The 22637-nt window shown below is 41.5% G+C and overlaps 1 protein-coding gene across 11 annotated transcripts; it reads left to right on the top strand.

Annotated features, from left to right (window-relative positions):
* Positions 1 to 1267: 1267 nt before the first annotated feature.
* LOC133493625 (gastrula zinc finger protein XlCGF57.1-like) lies at positions 1268 to 22069 on the top strand. 11 transcript variants are annotated; one of them, XM_061807210.1, is made up of 5 exons: positions 1268 to 1534; positions 5821 to 5966; positions 17700 to 17812; positions 17915 to 18313; positions 20565 to 20820. In XM_061807210.1, exons 1-5 carry the CDS (start codon positions 1454 to 1456, stop codon positions 20648 to 20650), a joined length of 825 nt encoding a protein of 274 aa, XP_061663194.1. In that variant the 5' UTR covers positions 1268 to 1453; the 3' UTR covers positions 20651 to 20820. The 11 variants fall into 11 exon arrangements, with proteins under 11 accessions (XP_061663194.1, XP_061663185.1, XP_061663195.1 ...); XM_061807201.1 differs by having other exon boundaries at positions 18419 to 20820; XM_061807211.1 differs by lacking the exon at positions 20565 to 20820 and adding an exon at positions 20867 to 22069 and having other exon boundaries at positions 1270 to 1534.
* The last annotated feature ends 568 nt before the right edge of the window (positions 22070 to 22637 follow it).

The raw sequence follows: 22637 nt of genomic DNA, 5'->3' as shown, positions 1-22637 counted from the left end.
ATCCATTTTCTTAGCTGCTTATCCTCACAATGGTCGCGGGCCTGCATGAAGCCTATCCCAGCTGTCGATGGGCAGGGGGCAGGGTACCCCCTTAGATGGTCACCAGCCACTGAATGAAACCTCATATTTGTTTCACAGTTTTTATGCCGGATTCCCTTCCTGATGCAACCCCTCTGCATTTCTCTGGGGATAAAGCTGGCATAATGGAGCACAATCGGCATCCATCTGTCTCTCCTTCCATCAGTTCAGAGTCTTGAGAGAAGTTGATATACTTTCTTAGAGGATGCTTTTTTCCTCCGCGTGTTTGTTTAATTTCGGGTAGTGAGAATGTTGGTTATCCAAATAAAGCCTGGAGATGATGAGTAGTTTCACTGAAGAATTTACTTACAGAATATTCCGGGCACTTGTGAGTTACAGACAATGGCTGTAGAGAGCAGATCACAAGTGCAAAGGTAGAGAGAAAGCACACATCCTTTATCTTGTCAGAAGGGCGGATATGGGTGGTATCAAACCTGTGGCATGACATCGGGGCTTTCCATTTAGACAAAGGGTTTCTGTCTCAACCGCTTTTAGCTACCAATGGATTATTACAAAGTGTCCAGTATGCAGTTCATCAAGGTTAGCCTACGTGCAAAGATGCTCTCAAGGACACATCTTTCTACAGAACAGAGCCCCACTGAGGACATGAGGAAATTATGGAGTCATGACTAAATATGGACATTCGACATACTTCAACTTTTACTGGATATATGTCCTTGTTGATGTTTAAGCACGTACTGTAATGTGTCGTCATGTCAATTCAGCACTAAATTGACGATTTAACACTATTTTTTAAGTCAATTCAACACTAAATTGACGATTTAACACTTTAAGTCATTGGTTCATGTTTATGTAACTGTAAATTTTGTGGCGTAGATTGCCAAGCAATGGATAGAGTTTATTTTTTGGGGGGAGGGATAGCTGATAAGTGAAATTGCTGCAGTTCTGTGAATGCGCACAACTAAACCTACACTAAACTTTAATTCACTGGGGGGGGGGGAAGCAAAACAAACTTTTATCTTAAATAAACGGTTATCTTAAATAAACGTTTGTTTAGACTTTTTTTTTATCTTAAATAAACGTTTCAAGACCGTCTTGTGGTGATGATGTAGTTCTCCCGCCACCGCCACCAGAGCTCTCTTGGTCAGGGAACGCAAATTCTTAAGCCTGTTTGGTCAAGTGTTGTTTAACATTGATAATGCTGTGGGATGACTTCCTGGGTGGGTTCGTCTCTTACTGCAGTCCCCCCTGCAGTCGAAAGATTAGCTTTTATCTTGAAGGGGCAGCAGCGGTGATCTGTCGCTTTAAATATTTGTGGCGCAAGGGATCCGAGGCAATGGATTTATTTTTCCTTCTCGCCATATGCGGTAGGAGACTCGATCGGTTATCGTAAATCTTCCTGAATTTGGACCGAATGTTGCGAATCCTTGACGCGGGACGCCCCTCATCACTTCTTCAGTGGACCAAAACGTTATTCATACGATCTTCGTGTCAGGTTGGAGTCGTCTCGTGCACGTCGAAGCTTCTCTGCATATCTGCGTTTAGCTTGCTAACAAAGAGACGCGTTTGTGATCAACACTTCTCTCATCAGAAATCAATCCAGCAATAAAGTATTCTTCTTTCCGCCACCGACTGGTAAGGATAGACAAGACTGACATTAAGTGTGCCTAACCCTGGAGAACCCATGGAGTCACAGATGACCCAGTGTAATGAAGCGCTCACAACGCACCGCAGTTACTCTTTTTACCCTGAAACGTCTCACATGTCTGCATTAAATGCATTTGTATTTGGAGTTAAGGCCCACTTGGTCATATGTGACGCATTATCTAAACCGGAAGTAAATTAGTAAATTTGTCCAAATGTGATGTTTTGTATTCATTCGACGCGTATTGATTAATTTAGTTTGTAAATTAAAAAATATAAGAGGATTTGGATGTCTTGGGTTAAAAAAAACACACACACACACTAACAACTAAATTCTTTAGGCTTTGTCTGAGATGAAAATGTTCTCGATTGTCGGAGTCGTTAGTTTTTGTTATTATCGTTTTCTGGCGGTGCGATGGTTCTGAGTATTGGGGTTCAAATCCCTTCCTCGCCAGTGTAGCGTTTCGTTCTCCTCGTGCCTGTGTGGACTTTCTCCTAAAAACTAAGTTTAACAGGATCAGCGAGTTAAAAAAAAAAAAAAAACGATCCGATCACAAGACGAAGCAATGACTACATTTAAATGACCTGTTCATTTACTATTTACACTTGTGGACTTAATTGCTTAAAAATACATGTATATTTATATTAAATAATGCATCTTTGTTCATTTATTTATGACAGTGATCTAAAGTTACCGAGAGAACTAATTCATGGTCTTACATTTGATGGCGGTAAATTAATGCAGCAATTAACGCTTCTACTTTTTATGATATTTTTGTATGTTAGTGTGTTGTGAGATTTTTCAATTATAAAATATGTGCTTTTACTCAAAAAGGTTTAAATATACTGGTCTGTATTCTTCAGGTCAAATCAATATTACAATAAGACAGAAATAATGGGTGCTAACGTCCTGTAATTGACCCCTCCGTGAAAATTGCGCAATCCGCGTCACCGCCATTACCTCTGACAAAGTCGCATGGTCCGGTATAGCTTTTGTTAGCGTTTTATCACGTATTTGGGTTCCTTAACAATAGATATGGTTAAGAGGTGTAGTCACAGACTTTGTAATAGTAGTCTCGGTCTTCCTCTGACTCTGGAAAGATCTCGCGCTAATATCAATGGTTTCTCCGTCGATATGCATGTAAATACCATTGAAATACCCCTCGCTGAAATACTTGAAGCCCTGCTGTCTGCTTTTCAACGATATTTCACTGAAGAAGAAGAGAAGCCACATAATATAATATAACCCAAAGACGAATTCGTCATTGACAGTTTCCTATTTTCGTGTTACCTATCACACTTGTTTGCAGAATCTGTATGTGTATCTGTATACCCGTTTGTGAACCGCCGTATGAAGGAAAAGAAGAAGGCGAGGCTTGATTTCCGAGTTGTTTCTCTCGTTTTCTTTGTGTAACGTCACGCGCTCCCCTCAATAATTATTCTTGAATTAGTGTCGAACCTACGTAAGTCCCGACCGAGTATGACAATCACTACTTTAGTGTCCTCAAACATCCATCCTTTAGTCTTGGTGTCTCGGTGCACGTCGAAGGCTTTTAGGACTCGCTAGCTCACTAGCCGCCAACAAAGATACACGTTTGTGCAGTCAGGTCCTCACCAAGTTTCGCTCAACACATATCAAGTGTGTCAATCATTCACACGTAGCTATGTTATGCAAGCGAAGAACTGCTAATTCATTTATATGAGACATGTATTGAAAATCAAATATAGGGCTTACCTTCGTGCAAACATAACTGTTACGGTTGATTTTAGATCGATTCAGTTGATCATGCCGTCTTCCACAAAGTTTCATCCATCGAAGACATTTTTCGTACTGGGTCTTCGGTTTTGGAAAGGGTACGAATTGAACTCCACCAACTAGCCTATCAGGATACCTGTCGTCACTATTACAAAGTCCGTGACTACACCTCTTAACCATATCTATTGTTAAGGAACCCAAATACGTGATAAAACGCTAACAAAAGCTATACTGGACCATGCAACTTTGTCAGAGGTAATGGCGGACGCCAACATTTATGCAGATCTCTGGCCTCTGATTGGTCAGCGACCCGGATGACTCAATTTCTACAGAGGGGTCAATTAAATTACTCTGTTGTAATTACGTCATTTCACCACATCGCAACTTGACCATGACTAGACAAAACGGCAGCATGTTTACATACAACCGCTAGAAAGAGCGACAGCAATAGTTTGCCAGCCTACATAAAATGTTGTTGCCTGCTTAAAGTCATATAGTATTAAAACTACGTGACCATACCTTAAGCAAGACTTACATGAACGTCCTCCTCTATCCTCAGCACCGATGAGCACATACATGTTTTTTTTTGTCATTTTCTTCTTATTATCCAGTCAGAGCGATCCACTCGTGTTGTCATTTCCACGGTTATTAGTTATATTTGAGTTGACAAGATAATGGCCAATGATGGGGAAAAAAATGGATGAAGGTACAATCGGAATACAAGATTTTTTTTTGTACTAGTCTCACAGTGCAGTTGCAAAAGATCTTGTCTGATCTGCACAGTACGTGTCATCTGTCAGCCACCTCGTCTCTTCCATGTTTTTTTTTTTTAAATATTGGCTGTCAGATATTTACAGTATAAAATCAAAAGACACGAAAAAAAATTTATTAAACAGACTTTATGATGATTCATTCGGTTTAGTTTCAGAATTCACAGATCTGATCAATGACGTCATTAATTGGCTCCAAGAAAGACATTTACTCTGCATCATGCACAGTGTATGTCTATCTAAAACCAAGTTTATTTTTATATAGTCGTATTTAGTTTAGTTTTTACATGTCTTTTGATGCTGTACTGTAAATATAATATGATGGCCAATAAAGTTATAAAACAAATGATGGGAGAGACGAGGCAAATGAGAGACTTCACAGATCAGAATACAAGATAAATTTGTTCTTTCACAATTGCATGATGTCAGACTACTGCAATAAAATCTTGAATTCTGATAGCACTGCATCCGTTTTTTAATGATCAGTGGGTTTTTATCTGGTCAACTCAAATCGACTTTATACACTCATTTCTGTGGCGACGACAACAAGGGTGGCTCATGCCAACTGTATTATCAAGGAAAATGGGAGGGGGGGTTGCTGGTTGATCCTGATCTTGTAAAGCCAAATAAATCCAGCCATTTTCTTTGCCGCTTATCCTCACAAGGGTCACGTGGTGCACTAGAGCCTATCCCAGCTGTCATTGAGCAGGAGGCAGGGTACCGCCTGAACTGGTTGCCAGCCAATCTCAGGGCACATGGAGACAGAAGACAGTCGGACTCACAATCACACCTAGGGGGAATCTTGTGTGTCCAATTAATGTTGCATGTTTTTGGGATGTGGGAAGAAACCGGAGTACCCGGAGAAAACCCACTCAGGCATGGGAAGAACATGCAAACTCCACACAGGCAGTGCCGGGATCGAACCTGGGTCCTCAGAACTGTGAGGCCAACGTTTTACCAGCTGATCCAGTGTGCCGCCAGCCAATTAATTCGTACTACATAAAAATAAACTGGGTTTTGGATTCAGATATACTGTCCAAGACGGCGATGACAAATGTCTTTTGCAACAGCCGATCAATCATGTCATTGTTCAGATCAATGATTTATGACATGAAAATTGATTGGCCAATCAGCAGAAAATGCTAATCATTGGTGGATTCCAAACCGGCTGGTACACTTGGTATAAAGTCTAAAAACATGTATGGTAGGTTAATTGAAGATCCTAAATTGCCCATAGGTGTGAATTTGAGTGTGAATTGTTTCTTTCGGCCCTGCGATTGGCTGGTGACCAGTTCAGGGTTTACCCCGCCTCCTATGCGAAGATAACTGGGATACTCTCCAGCAGTCCTTTGTGAGGATAAGCTGCTCAGAAATTGGATGGATGGATTCTAAGTGTTTTTGTTGAATAATGTCTGTTTTATCACAAACTGTCTCTCCTAGAGTAGAAGAAGAAAAAAAGCTTTATCTCTATCTTTTCAGGTTTCCTTTTGTTGACTTTTTGGTGTTTCCACATTTTCGCTAATGTACTGTGTTTAACACACAATGTCCAAATCTGAATCTTGATGGGATTTAGATGTCCAATTTTCACTTGTTCTCATCCCTCTTATGTAGCACAGAAAGTGTTGTGAAAATGTGTGCACGAAGGACTGGAGAGTACGAGGAAGAAGTTTGTGGATCAAAAAAGGAGGAGGAGCCACAACGTCAACTAATGGACACTGTGTTCATTCTGGAGCCTCGAATTGTCCTACGCAGAGCAGGTCGGTTCACTTCTTTTATGCATTCTAATTTGATATTCTTATTTATGGGACCCGTTTGATGATGCATTTTACGTAACATTATGAACATACCGTCGTGTGTGAAATAATGTCAAATCAGAAAATACTCCTATAGAAGTAATACACAAAAACTGCACGGATAGGCTCGGTCGTGTCACACATACCGGGATAGAGGAAGTGGGTAAAGATTGATGTCCCTTCGAGCCAATGGGATGCCAGGAAATTCTTCGTAATAGCCAATAGGAGAGCAACTCTACAGCACCACAGAAACCAAGATACAGGATGTTTACGTTCGGTGGGATTTGGGGATCCCAGTGCCTATTTTTTCCTTTCGTATCAGATTTTTCTGAGGAGGGGTTTTGTAACCGGAATTTTTTGTTCCTAGAGACCTTTGTCGTTGCACTGGATTTAAATATATAGGTCAAAAGGTCATAATATGCCAAATAAGAAAATAGCCCTGTAGAAGTAATACACAAAACATCACGTCAGTGCAATTTATTTTGAATTTGTCAATCTCCATAAACACTGAAATTTGTAACTTGGTTTCACTTCATTTTACCTCTTCAGTGAGAATAATGCAGTCAGTTTTGGCCTACAACAACATTGAAATTTTGCTGAATGTCTGAGGTGGTTTTGCGAAGGACAGCTGAGAGGTGGTCATCAGTGATTAGATACTCACTTACTTTAAATATACTACTTTAAGAAACTTACTTTTAAAACCATCTGGATTTTTGGGGCCCATCACTGATCAGCGAATTTTTAAAAAAATTATCTGATCACAATGAGTCTATTGAAATAACTTGTTCATTTACTGTATAAACTTGATGGGTAAAAACATACGTTTACAATAAATGTATCTTTATTATTATTATCTATTCGTGCCAAGGAGGCATAGTGCTACAGACCAGATTTCATGGTCTCCCACCAGATGGCAGTAAATACATACAGCAATTAATGTATCTACTTTTTGTGACATCTTTATTTGTTTTTGTGCTGTTTTCCAATCCTAAAATACAATATGTTCCTAGCTCCATAAAGTTTGGAAATCACTGCTCTTGTCTGGTCATGTATTCTAATCACATATTCAAGTCAAGCCAACATTATAAAACAGAAGTAATGTGTGCTAACTTCCATCCATCCATTTTCTGAGCCGCTTATCCTCACAAGGGTCGCGGGAGCGCTGGAGCCTATCCCAGCTGTTATCGGGCAGGAGGCAGGGTACAACCTAAACTGGGTCTAATTTAGTTTGACGCCGAAAGACATGCAAAAGGTGCACAAGAATGACAATAAATGGCATTCATTCATTCACATGGATTTTTTTTGGGTGTGGATTGAGTTACAGTTTAGTAGTTTTGTTTTTTTTCCCCCAGTGTATGATTGCACATTGTGTTGTGGATCCTGATTCGCTCGGGGAAACTGCACATCATGTCGGGCATCCCAATTGACCCCTCCGTGGATATTGCGCAATCCGCGTCACTGACCAATCAGAGGCCAGAGATCTGCATAAACCAAAGCCCGTTTTTGCTCCCGCCATTTTCTCAGACAACATTGAATGGTCCAGTATAGGTTTTGTTAGCGTTTTATCGCGTATTTGGGTTATTTAACAAAAAATATGGTTAAGAGGTGTAGTCACAGATTTTGTAATAGTGACGACAGGTATCCTGAAAGGCGAGTTGGTGGAGTTCGATTCGTACCCTTTCCAAAACCGAAGACCCAGTACGAAAAATGCCTTCGATGGATCAAACTTTGTGGAAGACTGCATCATCAACTAAATCCATCTAATATCAACCGGAACAGAAGACCGAGTACGAAAAATGTCTTTGATGGATGAACATTTTCTCACACTTCTCATTCAAACACACAAAGTTCAAATTTTTGTACTTAAAAAAAAAAAAAAAAAAGAGGACACTAAAGTGTTCTAGAATGAAACCAAAGATTAAAAAAACTGTTTGAGCCCAAAATATTTGAGAAATAAATATCTCAACATCATTGCATCCATTTTACTCTGCTTTATCCAGGACAAATGTTTTATAAGATAGTGGTGCCTCCCCTTCACTTTCTCTGCTTAACTTAGAAACCATGATGGGTTTTGTGTGTTTTCACACTGCAGATATATTATTTTGTCTCTCATGGCCACCCTGTACCCACCATCTTTTTTTCAATGAATCGATCAGAGAATCAGACCAATTTAGGTAGTGTTTTGTGAAGCCGATCAAAGACGTCATTGATAGGATCGGTGACCATGTCCACGTAGTCTCCCAGCACTGCCACACACTTTTGCCATCTGTGCACAAGCTTCCACATTCCCTCAGCGTGAAAATCTTTGGACTTATATCTTGGGGAGTCACTCACAAAACGTTTGACTTCATTGTCACTTACAGACATCGTGCCTCTCGTGAACGCTTTCAAGGGACCAAACAGGTGAAAGTCTCAAAGGGTAAGGTCTGGACTGTAAAGGGGGATGAGGGAGCTGTTATCAGCACAGCTTGTTGATTGTCTGCACTGTTTGGGCTGCTGTGTGTTGTAATGATGCAAGATGACTCCTTCTGTCTGATGACTCCTGAATTTGTTCTTTTTGTATTTCTTGGCCTGCCTCAGCACAGTGCTTCCTTTCCTTCCTTTCTCAAGGAATGAAAAGAATGAAATGGTGATTGGAAGGACTGCCGTTTGGGTTCAGGCTCATAGTGCCAAACCCATGTCTTTTCACATGTGACTACCTTCTTCAGAAACTCATCACAATCTTCCTCATAGTGGGAGAGACACTGCTGGGAAACTTGACCCTCCGGTGTTTGTGCTCCGCAGTAAGCAACACCCACTGGCAGCTGACCTTCGAGTAGCCAATGTCATCATAGAAAATATTGTGTGCTGTACCAACCGATAACCTCAAAGTCATCCGCTGTCACCCTTCTGTCAGACTGAATGAGGTCGTTGACTGATTCGATCACCTCAGGAGACCTCACACCTCCCAGGCCTGTCTTCATCTTTAACAGTGCTCCGTCCTTCTTAAAACAATTTAGCTCACTTGTAGACATTTTATTGGCTGAAACGTGTGGCACTATACATAGTTGACGTTTTACTATGAATTTCTACTTTTTTGCACCTATCAGTAACCAGAAACTTGATAACTGACCGCTATATGATCCTGGAGTATGCTTCTTGGTCAGCCATATTTTTGAAATAGCCAAAACTTTTTTTTAATATGCAAAAGAAATTCAATCCATGTGGAAAAAATTTTAAAAAAGTAAACTTCTATCTGTATTAGAAGTCCTTATCATGAAAAATTTACCTCATTTATTGAACGACCCTTGTAGTTACAGCATCAACAACATGGCTAATGTTTTAGGACTGATTTACACAAAACATCCTGAGGAAGAATAAAATATCAGTTTCTGCACAAGGTTCATTTCTATCACTTTATCCTATATTATCTTCAAAATTCCACAATTTTTCACAATCACATTTGGACAGCCATCCATTGTCACACCTGCCAGCTTGTCTCCTTTCAGTCCAAACTTGTCGAAACATGCAGTTAGTTTTGGAAACGAGTAACTCCCAGTGGTGTGTTCCCTTTCATGGGATTGCATGGCTGCTACCTGCTCCGTTCTTTGAAAGTCTCCAGTTATCGATGTAAAAAGATGAGCAGCTTTGCAGTGTCATATACATCGCGGCTCTCGTCCATCTGCAAAGAAAAATAATCAGTCGGCCGCTCTGTTACTCGGTGGAAGCTCCAAGTTTCCAGCGATGTCCTCAACAGACACGTTACAGTGCTTCGGGAGAGTGGCATGTTCTCAAATGCTCTCTTTTTCTCTGGGCATGTCAGCGCAACACGTTCCAGTAAGCACTCCTGATTAAACTGTCTGTAAATTCTGTAGTTTTGGGGGGACTTTGTACATGTCTGGGTGTGCAAGGTATGGTGGGGGGGGGGGGGGGAATCCTTGTTTGGTTTGCAGTTTATGCTCTTCATCACAGATTTCTGTATTTGTCATCATAGTTCTAATTGTAGTCTTTTCACAGCAAACCAGTGTTAGCTGCTGTAGTTGCAGCATATCACAAATTAAGCACACGGGTTGACCTTTCACTTTTGTCAAGAAGCACTTGGCATTCCATGTCTGATTAAAACCACGCAGTCATCAACTTTTTGTGTGTGTGTGTGTCCTGTTCAGCTGTTAGATCGAGCGGACCGGGAATCAGCATTCCTTATATGCCAGAACAGTTTTACTGTGTCACAGTGGAGTTTTCAAGCTTCCTCTTTGATTGCTTCCTATTATAAATGAGGTTATTGAGCATCAGTGTTGATAAGTTGAGGAAAAAAATTAAAAGTGCTAACTGCAAACAGAATGAGAAGTAAATCATGCCATATCTACAACAAAGAAGCATTTAATCTGAATGGTTTATGAGACTGTAGCACTACACCCGGTGACGAAAGAACAGGACAAGAGAGGATAGGAGAAGAAGGATGCAAGACTAGGATCTTGAACCGGCTTATACCACAAGGATGTGGTGGTACTAAGTAAATTCGAGAAGTCTATAAAACGAGAATATGAATGAGGTGATATAGAAGCTTCTTCTTTTCCTTTCGGCTTGTCCCGTTAGGGGTCACCACAGCGTGTCATCTTTTTCCAACTAAGCCTGTCTCGTGCATCCTCCTCTCTTAACACCCACTGTTCTCATGTCCTCCCTCACAATGTCCATCAATCTTTTCTTTGGTCTCCCTCTCGCTCTTTTGCCTGGCAGCTCCATCCTCAGCAGCCTTATACCAATATACTCACTCTCTCATCTCTGAAAATGTCCAAACCATCGAAGTCTGCTCTCTCAAGCCTTGTCTCCAAAACATCCAATTTTGGCTGTCCCTCGAATGACCCCATTTCTCATCCTATTCAACCTGCTCACTCCGAGCATGAACCTCAACATCTACATTTTTGCTACCTCCAGTTCTGCTTCCTGTTGTTTCTCTTTTGTCACATAGAACACCAGACACCTTCCGCCAACTGTTCCACCCCGCTTGGACCCGTTTCCTCACTTCCTTACCACATTCACCATTGCTCTGTATTGTTGACCACAAGTATTTGAAGTTGTCCACTTTCGCTATCTCTTCTCCCTGGAGCTCCTCCGCCTCTCTCATTCATGCACATATATTCTGTTTTACGTTGGCAAATCTTCATTCCTCTCCTTTCCAGTGCGTGCCTCCATCTTTCTAATTGTTCTTTCGCCTGCTACCTGCTTTCACTGCAGATCACACTATCATCTGCAAACATCATGGTCCAAGGGGATTCCAGTCTAACCTCATCTGTCAGCCTATCCATTACTACCGCAAACAGGAAGGGGCTCAGAGCGGATCCCTGATGCTGTCCCTTAAATTCTTCTGACACACCTGTGGCACATCTCACCACTGTTCTGCTGCCCTCATACATGTCCTGACCTGTTCTAACATATTTTTCCGCCACACCAGACTTGCGCATGCAGTACCACAGTTCCTCTCTTGCTACTCTGTCATCGGCTTTCTCTAAGTCTCCAAAAACACAATGTAGCTCCTTCTGACCTTCTCTGTACTTTTCCACGAGCATCCTCAAGGCAAATAATACATCTGTGGTACTCCTTCTAGGCATGAAAACATACTGTTGCTTGCAGATACTTACTTCTGTCCTGAGTCTATTCTCCACTACTCTTTCCCATAACTTCATTGTGTAGCTCATCATATTTATTCCCCTGTAGTTTCCGCAGTTCTAATTATCGCATTTGTTCTTAAAAGTGGGGACTAGCACAATTTTCCTCCATTCTTCTGGCATCTTCTCTCCTGCTAGTATTCTATTACTTATTAATTTGGTCAAAACCTCCACAGCCACCTCTCTTAATTGCTTCCATACCTCCACTGGTATGTCATCAGGACCAACTGTCTTTTAATTTTTCATTCTGTTCAATGCCTTTCTAACTTCTCCCTTACTGATCAATGCCACTTCCTGGTCATTCATGCTTGCCTCTTGTACTCTACCTTCTCTCCCATTTTCTTCATTCATTAGCTTCTCAAAGTACTCCTTCCTTCTATTTAGCACACGACTGGTACCATTTAACATATTTCCATTTCTATTCTTAATCTACTATACTGCTGCACATCCTTTCCATCTCTATCCCACTGCCTGGACAACCTGGAGAGATCCTCTTCTCGTTCTGTCGTGTCCAACCTGGTGTACATGTCATCAAATGCCTCTTGTTTAGGCTTCGCCACCTCGACACACCAAGCACTCTCCTGCCTGTCTCTCTGATCATCTTGGCTGTACTAGTCCAGTCTTTCGGGAGCTTCTCCTGTCCATTGAGAGCCTGTCACACCTCTTTCTAAAAAGACGCACAACATTCTTCCTTTATTATCTCCCACCACATGCTCTAACTTTTGTCTTCTTAATCTTCCTACCCACCACCGGAGTCATCCGACACACCATCATCCTATCCTGTTGAGCTACACTCTCCCCTACCACTACTTTACAGTCAGTAACCCCCTTCAGATTACATTGTCTGCACAGAATATAATCCACCTGCGTGCTTCTACCTCTGCTCTTGTCAGTCACTATATGATCCTGCCTCTTCTGGAAAAAAGTGTTCTCTACAGCCATTTCCATCGTTTTTTGCTCACTCCACCAACATCTGTCCCTCAAAGTTCATTTCCTGGATGCAGTACTTACCCATCACTTCTTTATCGCCCCTGTTTCCTTCCCCAATATGTCCATTACAAACTGCACCAATCACAACTCTCTCGCTGTTTGGGATGCTCAGGACTACTGCTTCTAGTTCCTTCCAGGATTTCTTTTTCATCTCTAGGTCACATCCTTTAGATGAATACTCATATTTGTTAGGCACAGTTTTACGCCGGAAGCACTTCCTGACACAACCCTCTGCATTTGTCCGGGCTTGGGACCGGCCTACAGATTGCACTGGCATGTGCCCCCTTGGGCTGCTTCCAGATTGTCATCATAATAAACAATAATGTTGAGATATTGCATTTTACTGTTACCAAATCCTTTTTTTACAGGAACTTAAAATAATACTTGAAGAAACTATTCTCCTCCTGTGTTCTAAAGTAGTTATCCCTTAATTTGTTGTGTAATGGTTATACTTGAGTATGATTTGCTGCTTAAAGCCCCACTGTCATGAAATGCATGATTTTTAGTATGTTATTAATGAAAAAAAGGCAGCCGGAGTGGACCCATTTGTTTTTTCACCACAAAACATGATTTTGACGTGTGTGGGCTTTTGTATTCCCCACCATGAAAATCCTCTCAAGGGATTTGTTTTTGAGAAGAAGGAAGTGACATTATTAGCAGGAGCCCACTCAGGCGGGTTCGTGTGTTTATAGTTGCTTTACCTCCTGGAAGGTACTGTAGCTCTTTGTTCTTTTATGTTCGCCAAAATGCCAGCTCGTCGTATTGCTGGATATTGTTCGAACATTCGGGAGGATGGATTTTCTTTTCATACTTTTCCAGTAAACCCGGTTTGTCATGAAAAATGGGTTGCACAGGTGCAAAGGGCGAGAGCTGCATGGGTTCCAAATGACAGGTAGGTGTGTACAGTGAAGAAAATAAGTATTTGAACCTCCTGCTAGATTGCAAGTTCTCCCACTCTCCCACTTGGAAATTATGGAGGGGTCTGAAATTTTCATCATAGGTGCATGTCCACTGTGTGAGAGACAGATAATCTAAAAAGAAAAATCCAGAAATCACAATGTATAATTTTTTTTAACAATTTGTGTGATACAGCTGCAAAAAAGTATTTGAACACCTATCTATCAGCTATAATTCTGGCCCTCAAAGACCTGTTAGTCTGCGTTTAAACGTCCACCTTCACTCCATGTATTATCCTGAATCAGATTCACCTCTGTGAGGTCGTTAGCTGCATAAAGACACCATACAATCAGTAAGACTCAAACTTGTAACATGGCCAAGACCAAAGAGCTGTCCAAAGATACTAGAGACAAAATTGTACAACACCACGTGGCTGGAAAGGGCAACAGAGAAATTGCCAGGCAGCCTGGTGAAAAAAGGTCCATTGTTGGAGCAACCATTAGAAAATGGAAGAAGCTAAACATGACGTTCAATCTCAGAGTGGAGCCCCATGCAAGATATCACTTTGTGGGGTCTCGATGATCCTTAGGGAATAAGGAATCAGCCCAGGACTACACGACAGGACTTGGTCAATGACCTGAAAAGAGCTGGGACCACCGTTTCCAAGATGATGATAATACATTAAGACGTCATGGTTTGAAATCATGCATGGCACGGAAGGTTGCCCTGCTTAAACCAGCACATGTCAAGGCCCGTCTTAAGTTTGCTAATGAGCATCTGGATGATAGAGAGGAGTCATGGGAGAAAGTTTTGTGGTCAGATGAGACCAAAACGGAAATTTTTGGTCATAATTCCACTGTTTGAAGGAACACGAATGATGAGTTCCATCCCAAGAACACCATTCCTACTGTGAAGCATGGGTGTGGGGGTGTTTTTCTACACATGGGACAGGACGACTGCACTATATTAAGGAGAGGATGAGCGTGCCATGTATTGTGAGATTTTGTGCAACAACCTCTTTCCCTCAGTCAGAGCATTGAAGATGGGTCGTGGCTGGGTCACTCAACATGACGTGGCCTATCCAGTCTCCAGACCTAAATCCAAGAGGAAATCTTTAGACGGAGCTGAAACTGATCTAGAGAAGATCTGTGGGGGGGGGGGCAAAATCCCTCCCACCGTGTGTGCAAACCTGGTGAACAACGACAGGAAACATTTGACCTCTGTAATTGCAAACAAAGGCTACTATACCAAATATTAACATTGCTTTTCTCAGGTGTTCAAATACGTATTTGCAGCTGTATCACACAAATAAATCATTAAAAAAATCATACATTGTGATTTTTGGATTTTTCTTTAGATTATCTCTCTCACAGTGGACATGCACCGACGACGAAAATTTCAGACCCCTCCATGATTTCTAACTGGGAGAACTTGTAATATAGCAAGGTGTTCAAATACGTCTTTTCTTCACTGTATAGAGTTACTTAAAAAAAAAATAGTTTGGGGGGGGGTGCGTAATCCTCTCATAACGTAACAAAAGATCTGTGTCCGTAAGTCAAGGGGTGCTAAACGTGTCAATTTGCGTGTCGAACAGCTTCTGCGCCGTCGCCACGGAAGGACGGCCTGTGCATGGCTTTGCCGACAAAGTCAACACGGCCTTGTGGTTCGCTGCCAGCCTGGTGTTAGCCCCGACACGGAGGTGAATCGGGCGGGGAGGTGGTTTAGTCCGGCTCTCCCCCGACCAGCCACCGGTGTCTGGGCACCCCACTTCGCGCGTCGGCTCGCCCGCCAGTGACGGCTTCCGCTTTGCCCCCAACGGGGAGGTGGTTTGGCCGCTTGCGGGAGGAGAAATCTGACTGCACAAACGTGTCTCTGTTCAGTGGTCCCGAGCGAAGCTAAACCGGACTTTGTTTGCACGAAGGTATGCCGTATATTTGATTTTCAATACATGTCTCATATAAATGAATTTGCAGTTCTTCGCTTGCATAATATAGCTACATGTGAATGATTGTCACACTTGATCTGTGTTGAGCAATATTTTGCGATGATCTGACTGCACAAACGTGTCCCATTCTTCGCGGCTAATTAGCTAAGCTAAACCAGACTAGCAGTCCTAAAAGCCTTCGACGTGCACCGAGACACCAAGACTGACGGAAGGATGTTTGAGGACACTAAAGTAGTGATTGTCGTACTCGGTCGGGACTTGCGTAGGTTCGGCACTAATTCAAGAATAATTATTGAGGGGAGTGCGTGACGTTACACACAGAAAACGAGAGAAACAACTCATAAATCAACCCTCGCCTTCTTTTCCTTCATACGGTGGTTCACAAACGGCTATACAGATACATATACACATTCTGCACACAAGTGTGATATGTAACACGAAAATAGGAAACTGTCAATGACGAATTCGTCTTTGGGTTATAATATATTATATGGCTTCTCGGTCTTCCTCTGACTCTGGAAAGATCTCGCGCTAATATCAATGGTTTCTCCGTCGATATGCATGTAAATACCATTGAAATACCCCTCGCTGAAATACTTGACGTTCTTCGCTAGCATAACATTGCTACGTGTGAAGGATTGACACACTTATTCTTTGTTGAGCGATATTTAGCGATGATCGGACTGCACAAACATGTCGATTTCTTGCCGGCTCGCGGCCGAAGCTTAACCAGACTGTGTTTGCACGAAGATATGCCCTGAATTTGATTTTCAATACTCGTCTCGTATAAATGAATGAGACGTTCTTCGCTAGCATAACATTGCTACGTGTGAATGATTGAATGAAATCAGAAGCGTGGCGTCTCTCTCATTTAAGAATGTATTGTATTTAGAATCTATAATATATCGTTGATTTGAATGAAACCAGAAGCATGGCGTCTGTCTCAGTTAAGAATGTATTGTATTGTATTGTATTTGCCATTTTTACTAATTGTTTGTCTTACGTCAGCGCACGTGGCGTGACGTCAATTCAGGAAGCGTGGTTAAGTGCCCTGTACGGAGGGGTCAATTTTCAGCCTTGACATACAGATCATGACGCAACAACTATTGGAGCACAGCTTGAACGTGCCTGACATGCAATTTTTTGTCTGGGGGGAAAATTAGGATGTCGTCTAGGTACACAAAAACACATATGTTAACCATTTCGCGTAAAAGATCATTGATAAAATTCTCAAATACGCCAAGTGCGTTTGTGAGTCCAAAAGGCATCACTAAATTATAAGGCCGTGTTTAATGCCGTTTTCCACTCATCCCCCTCTCTTCTCTGCGCTGGGTGGTACGCAGTCCTCATGTCCAGCTTGGTAAAAACCTTGGCCCCCATCAGGAGTTCAAAGACAATGAGGAGGAGAGGGGTACCTGTTCTTTATTGTAACAAAGCCGGTGAAGACGAGGGCCAGATAAGTTCTGCAACCAGCGACTCCTCCACATATTCTTTCATGGCTTGATGTTCCGGACCTGAAAGAGACTATAGTCTCCCGCGAGGGAGTGAGGAGCCGGGCAGCAAGTCAATGGCACAGTCGTATGGCTTGTGAGGAGGCAGCGACTTGGCCTTGCACTTGGAAAATACTTCCTTCAGGTCATGGTAACAGGAGGGGACTGGAGACAAGTCTGATTCATCTCGCAAGGTTTGAGCGGCCTCTTGTGTCTCCGCCCTTTGCAACAAAATCACGTTAGTGCGCACTTGGCTCTGCAAAACTGGTCGATATAGGTCGTCTCCACTTCTGCCATTAATGTTACATCAAGTCGGCTCAATTTTTGTGACGAAAAAAGCGGAGTTTCAAGTGCGATTAAAACTGACTATTGTTGTAAATGACTGCTTACAGGCATGCTACCCTGAGAACAGATCTCTGAAGCGAAGCATGTTCGGCCCTGGTTAGTACTTGGATGGGAGACCACCTGGGAATAGCAGGTGCTGTAAGCTTCTCTCCGCGGTTAAATGCCAGCGGGGGTGGATCAGGAAGGGAATCCGGCTTTAAACTGTGCCAAACAAATATGCGGTCATCTAAGATGACACGCTATGGCGACCACAAACGGGACAAGGTGAAAGGAAAAGAAGATGATGTTGTAAACAACTGACAATTTCATTGTATTTGGCGAAAAGTACATTAAAATATTTTTTGGGCAGTGATTATGGGTCATGTAAATTCTTTCCCCGTTTCAGTTCTGGATTGTTTACTCATGGTAAAACCATGCCAACTTGGACTTTCTTCCATACTGAACGTTTGTCCTCACTCGCAACAAAAGGCATTCATTCAGTGGTGATCTTCCGCAATTGTGAGTTACTGAGTAATAACACCACATTTCCTCTACTAGATTGTGCAGGTGCAGTTAAATATTGAACAAATTAATTTCAGCACTTTGTGATTTGTCTTGCAGATGTCAGTGAATATCTTCCTCCAGAATGGCAGCACTTAATGTACCGTCACATCAAAGAGGAAGAAGAAGGTGAAGGGGTTCTTTGTATCAAAGAGGAGGAGGAAGAGTTCCTACACATGAAAGAGGAAGAGCAGGAGGAAGTCATCCAGGTTCCATCCACTGATGTTCATTTAAAGAGTGAAGAGGATGGTCAAAGTGAGGAGAGACTTGGGGCGGAGACTCCAGAATCAGAATCAGCTTTCTTGGCCAAGTGTGTAAAAACAGACAAGGAATTTTTCTCCGGCAGTCGGTGCTACCCTGGTACGACATTCAAGACAACCAGCAACAGCTCAAGTGATGGAGATCACTGTGGAGGGTCACAAATAGACGATGATAATGATGATCATGAACAATCGGAAGGTGATATGACATGTCACGCTGCTAACAAATGCTGGAAATGTTCTCGGTGTGGGAAAACTTTTGCTTCTATGAGGAATTTAAAGCAACATGTGATAATACACACAGGTGAGAAGCCTTTTACATGCTCAGTTTGTGGTCAAAGATTCACTCGGAAGCAACACTTAAAAATACACACAAGAACCCATACAGGTGAGAAACTGTTTTCCTGCTCAATTTGTGGCCAAAGATTTATTCAGAATGGAAGCTTAAAATTACACACAAGAACACACACTGGTGAGAAACCTTTTGCCTGCTTAGTTTGTGGTCAAAGATTCTCTCGGAAGGGAACCTTAAAAATACACACACGGACACACACTGGTGAGAAACCTTTTGCCTGCTTAGTTTGTGGCCAAAGGTACTCTCAGAAGGGACAGTTAAAATTACACACAAGAACACACACTGGTGAGAAACCTTTTTTCTGCTCAGTTTGCGGTCAAAGATTCTCTCGGAAGGGAAGCTTAAAATTACACACAAGAACACACACTGGTGAGAAACCGTTTTCCTGCTTAGTTTGTGGTCAAAGGTTCACTTGGAAAGGAGATTTAAAAAGACACACAAAAACACACACTGGTGAGAAACCTTTTTCATGTTCAGTTTGTGATAAAAGATTCACTGAGAAGGGACATTTAAAAACACACACAAGAACACACACTGGTGAGAAACCTTTTTCATGTCAAGTTTGTGATAAAAGATTCACTGAGAAGGGAAAATTAAAAAGACACATAAGAACACACACTGGTGAGAAACCTTTTTCATGTCCAATTTGTGATAAAAGATTCACTCAGAAGGGAAAACTAAAAATTCACACAAGAACACACACTGGTGAGAAACCCTTTTCCTGCTTAGATTGTGGTCAAAGATTTTCTCGAGCGGGAACCTTAAAAATACACACAAGGACACACACTGGTGAGAAACCTTTTTCATGTCCAGTTTGTGATAAAAGATTCACTCAGAAGGGAAAATTAAAAATACACACAAGAACACACACTGGTAAGAAACCTTTTTCCTGCTCAGTTGTGGCCAAAGATTGCTTGTGAATGAAAGTTTAAAAAGACGAGAATACACATGAGTAAGAAACGTTTGCCTGCTCACTTTGGACAAACATTCTAATTACAGTAATCCCTCATTTTTCACAGTTAATGGGGACCAGGAACCCCCCCGTGAAACGTGAAAACCAAGAAGTAGCCCATCCCCGCAACACACGCACTCAACCATCCCCCCCACCCACACCCCAGGATTTTTCATGTATATGTATCTGAGTACCAGAATGAATAAAATGTCTAAATAGTATTTATACTTTACATATATGAGACTAAGATGAACACAGTCCATGCATTGACTTTAATATTTGTCAGGTTTATTACCTGACTTTTGGAATAGAGCTCATGCATGTGACGTCAGCATTTTCACGGTGCCATATTGCCGGTCAAACCTAGCTGCTCTGCACTGTGGGAGCCGTTGGACCAGAGCAGATTTTCAAATTGCCCGAGACCTGTTGTGCTGTTGGTTGTCACAACAGATGAGACAGATATTCAAAGAGATCATTCTATGGAATACTAGCTGAAAAGACCAGAAAATATCAATGGATTTCGGCAATTAAACATGATGGATGGTGATTTATTTATGATTGAGAACAGATCCAGCAACGAAGTATTTGCATGCGTCCAGACTTTTATACATTTTCAAACTCTTCCTTGTAAATTTTGACAATTTACTCATCAGATACATGTGTATTTCCAGTTGTCCAAGACAAGCAGAAGCGAATTAACAGTCCACTTTCTTATCGCCGAAAACATCGACTTCGGCATTGAATATGGGTCCTCTTTGCCAAGTGTCTCTCATTTTTCCATTTAACTTCATTTATCACCTTCTAAATGTTGAACGGTATCGGACAAAACTCTGGGTGTCATGCTTTAAGACGTATTTTGACCGGCAATATGGCGTTATGTGATTTTATTACGTAGCCGCATGAGCTCTATATTATGCTCCAAATACAAGGACAAGAAGTCTGTCCCATGAGGAGAATGTGAGTGACTAGACAGTAACAGTCTCCAACCCCATTCTGAACCAGCGTCTCGTGTACTTTTTTTTTTTTTTTTTTTTCAAAAGCACATGAGGTCAAGAGGGAAAGGTGAGCAAGCAAGTTAATAACGGTACATTCTTTGATAACAATGTGTGTGTGTTGGTGAACTTGTCCTTGGCCACTTCTCAGGAGATCAGGAGTCAACTGGTGCACCTGTGTGGGGACTGCGCATACTGTATGTGCAAAGAATCTTCGAAGCAAGGATAATACTTTGACTTTGTAGCAAATCCATAATATATATTTACAATAATTCTAACAATCTTTAATTCTAAAACTTTTGTAAATCTTTTCTCTCTCTCTCTCTCTCTCTCTCTCTCTCTCTCTCTCTCTCTCTCTCTCTCTCTCTCTCTCTCTCTCTCTCGCTCTCTCTCTCTCTCTCTCTCTCTCTCTCTCTCCTCTCTCTCTCTCTCTCTCTCTCTCTGACATCACAGTGCACATGCCATTTGCTGCACAAAGTAGTTGATTCCTCCCACTGGATCACAAAAAGGAGCCAATTAATCCCGCTGGATCCATAGAAGGAAAAATGTGCCCGCGGCGTTTCCACTGCTTGGGCGTCGGGGAGGAAGCTTTTGCTGGGGCACAATGCTGAGGTGGTATTTTCACTACATAATCAAAAAATGTTATCACTTTAAAAAATAAAAAGTTATCACAAACATTTTTGGGGGGGGTGAAAAATAAATGTGATGCTCTACATCTCCATTAGGTAATGCGTGGAGAGAGATTCCTGTATCAGGTTAAGACACACCATTGAACATGTCAGAAAAGCAATGATCAAAAGCTTTTAATGTAAAGGTGTAAAATGATTTACTTTGTTATTGACTGAGAACCAACTTTCTTGTATTCTGTGTACCAGCTACTATTTTATCTTTGACCCGTAACAAAAGTCTCTTGTCCCCAAACAGCGGTTGACACGATTTGAGCTTATCTGATCTGTAAAAGTGAAAATATTGGGTGAGTCATTAATTTTTTTCCCCAGAGTATTAAGATACCTTGAGTAAAAATATCTGCAAATGTTTTGGTGAAGACTGACACTTTTGGGACATGAAGCTACATTTCTTGGGCAAGCCTTGCAAAGAAGTGCTACCCTGACGTGTTTGTCATTTTTAGGATGATCCCTTTTTCCATCCATAATTTTTTTTTTTTTTTATGCACAATAAATTTGTGAGGGAACATAATTTTGGGGGTACTTGCTATTTTTCAAGCGATGTAACAGTATATGACAATGTAAGATAGACTACCAACTTGAACAAAGCTGTGTTTAAAAACTCAAGCAAGCTGTATATATTTTTTTTAATTTCTCAAAGTTTTAATTTTGAAGGTCAGGATTCCACCTGACAGCTACAATGTAAAAAATATGATGAATTACTACCACTTCGGAGATTATTCCTTTTCCCACACCAGCATTACCAAGGCTTTTTAATGTTGGATTTTGTTGATGAAAAAGGGGCGCTTGAAAGGGAAATAGTTATTTTCCAATAGTTTCAAAATGTTTTTTTTTTTTCATTTTCCTGAGCATACATGCATTTGGCCCATTGTTTTAGTGATGTCAATGTCAAATAAGTGAATCATTGATTGAAGCACTGGAAAGAACGACTTGGTGGTAAAATGTTTTTGTGATCCATAATAAAATACAGTAAGGCTGACTCCCTCTGCTTGTACATTGATTCCATTTTCCGATTAAAGGTCTAATCCAGATGAAATGTATTTTATTTTTCTATCATACAAATGTAGCTAAAATGTCATGAAAAAAAAAATATTTTTTAAATTCTCAACACAACAGAAATAAATTAGCATCAAATTCAGTCTCAATATTTTGTTCGAAATGTCACTTAGATTCAGCCTCCCTGGAATCTGACATCACGTCAAGGCAACATTTAGCCAGAGAGTGAAAAAGCTAGCAAAGATGGTGAGGAAGTGTGTTACATATGGCTGTTCTGCATCAAACGCTGACGGAGTCAGCTTACATGAATGGTCGAAACATGAACAGATAGGCAGGTTATAGACCAGGTTTGTGAAGACAAAGCGGACGCCTTACACTTACAAATCAAAGAGGACAGTAATTTGTTTCAATCATTTCACGGAGGACTGCTTTGAAAACCCGGTACAGCGTTCACTTGGCTTCGGTAGCAAGTAAGTACATACGTGTTCAATGGACCTTTCCGATGGCGATCTTACGCTCCGCCCCCTTAGCCACGTCCAATA

This window comes from Syngnathoides biaculeatus, chromosome 20 (assembly GCF_019802595.1).
Source record: "Syngnathoides biaculeatus isolate LvHL_M chromosome 20, ASM1980259v1, whole genome shotgun sequence".
NCBI classification, from domain to species: domain Eukaryota; kingdom Metazoa; phylum Chordata; class Actinopteri; order Syngnathiformes; family Syngnathidae; genus Syngnathoides; species Syngnathoides biaculeatus.
This window is presented reverse-complemented; position numbering and strand designations above follow the sequence as displayed.

Bases quoted from the DNA above. Each gene is read 5' to 3' on its own strand.
- LOC133493625 (XM_061807200.1), top strand. From the start codon at position 1,454: ATGTTGCGAATCCTTGACGCGGGACGCCCCTCATCACTTCTTCAGTGG. The intron at 1,535-5,820 runs GTTGGAGTCGTC...CCTCTTATGTAG, and splicing joins TCATACGATCTTCGTGTCAG to CACAGAAAGTGTTGTGAAAA. The intron at 17,813-17,914 runs GTGAGTTACTGA...TTTGTCTTGCAG, and splicing joins AGTGGTGATCTTCCGCAATT to ATGTCAGTGAATATCTTCCT.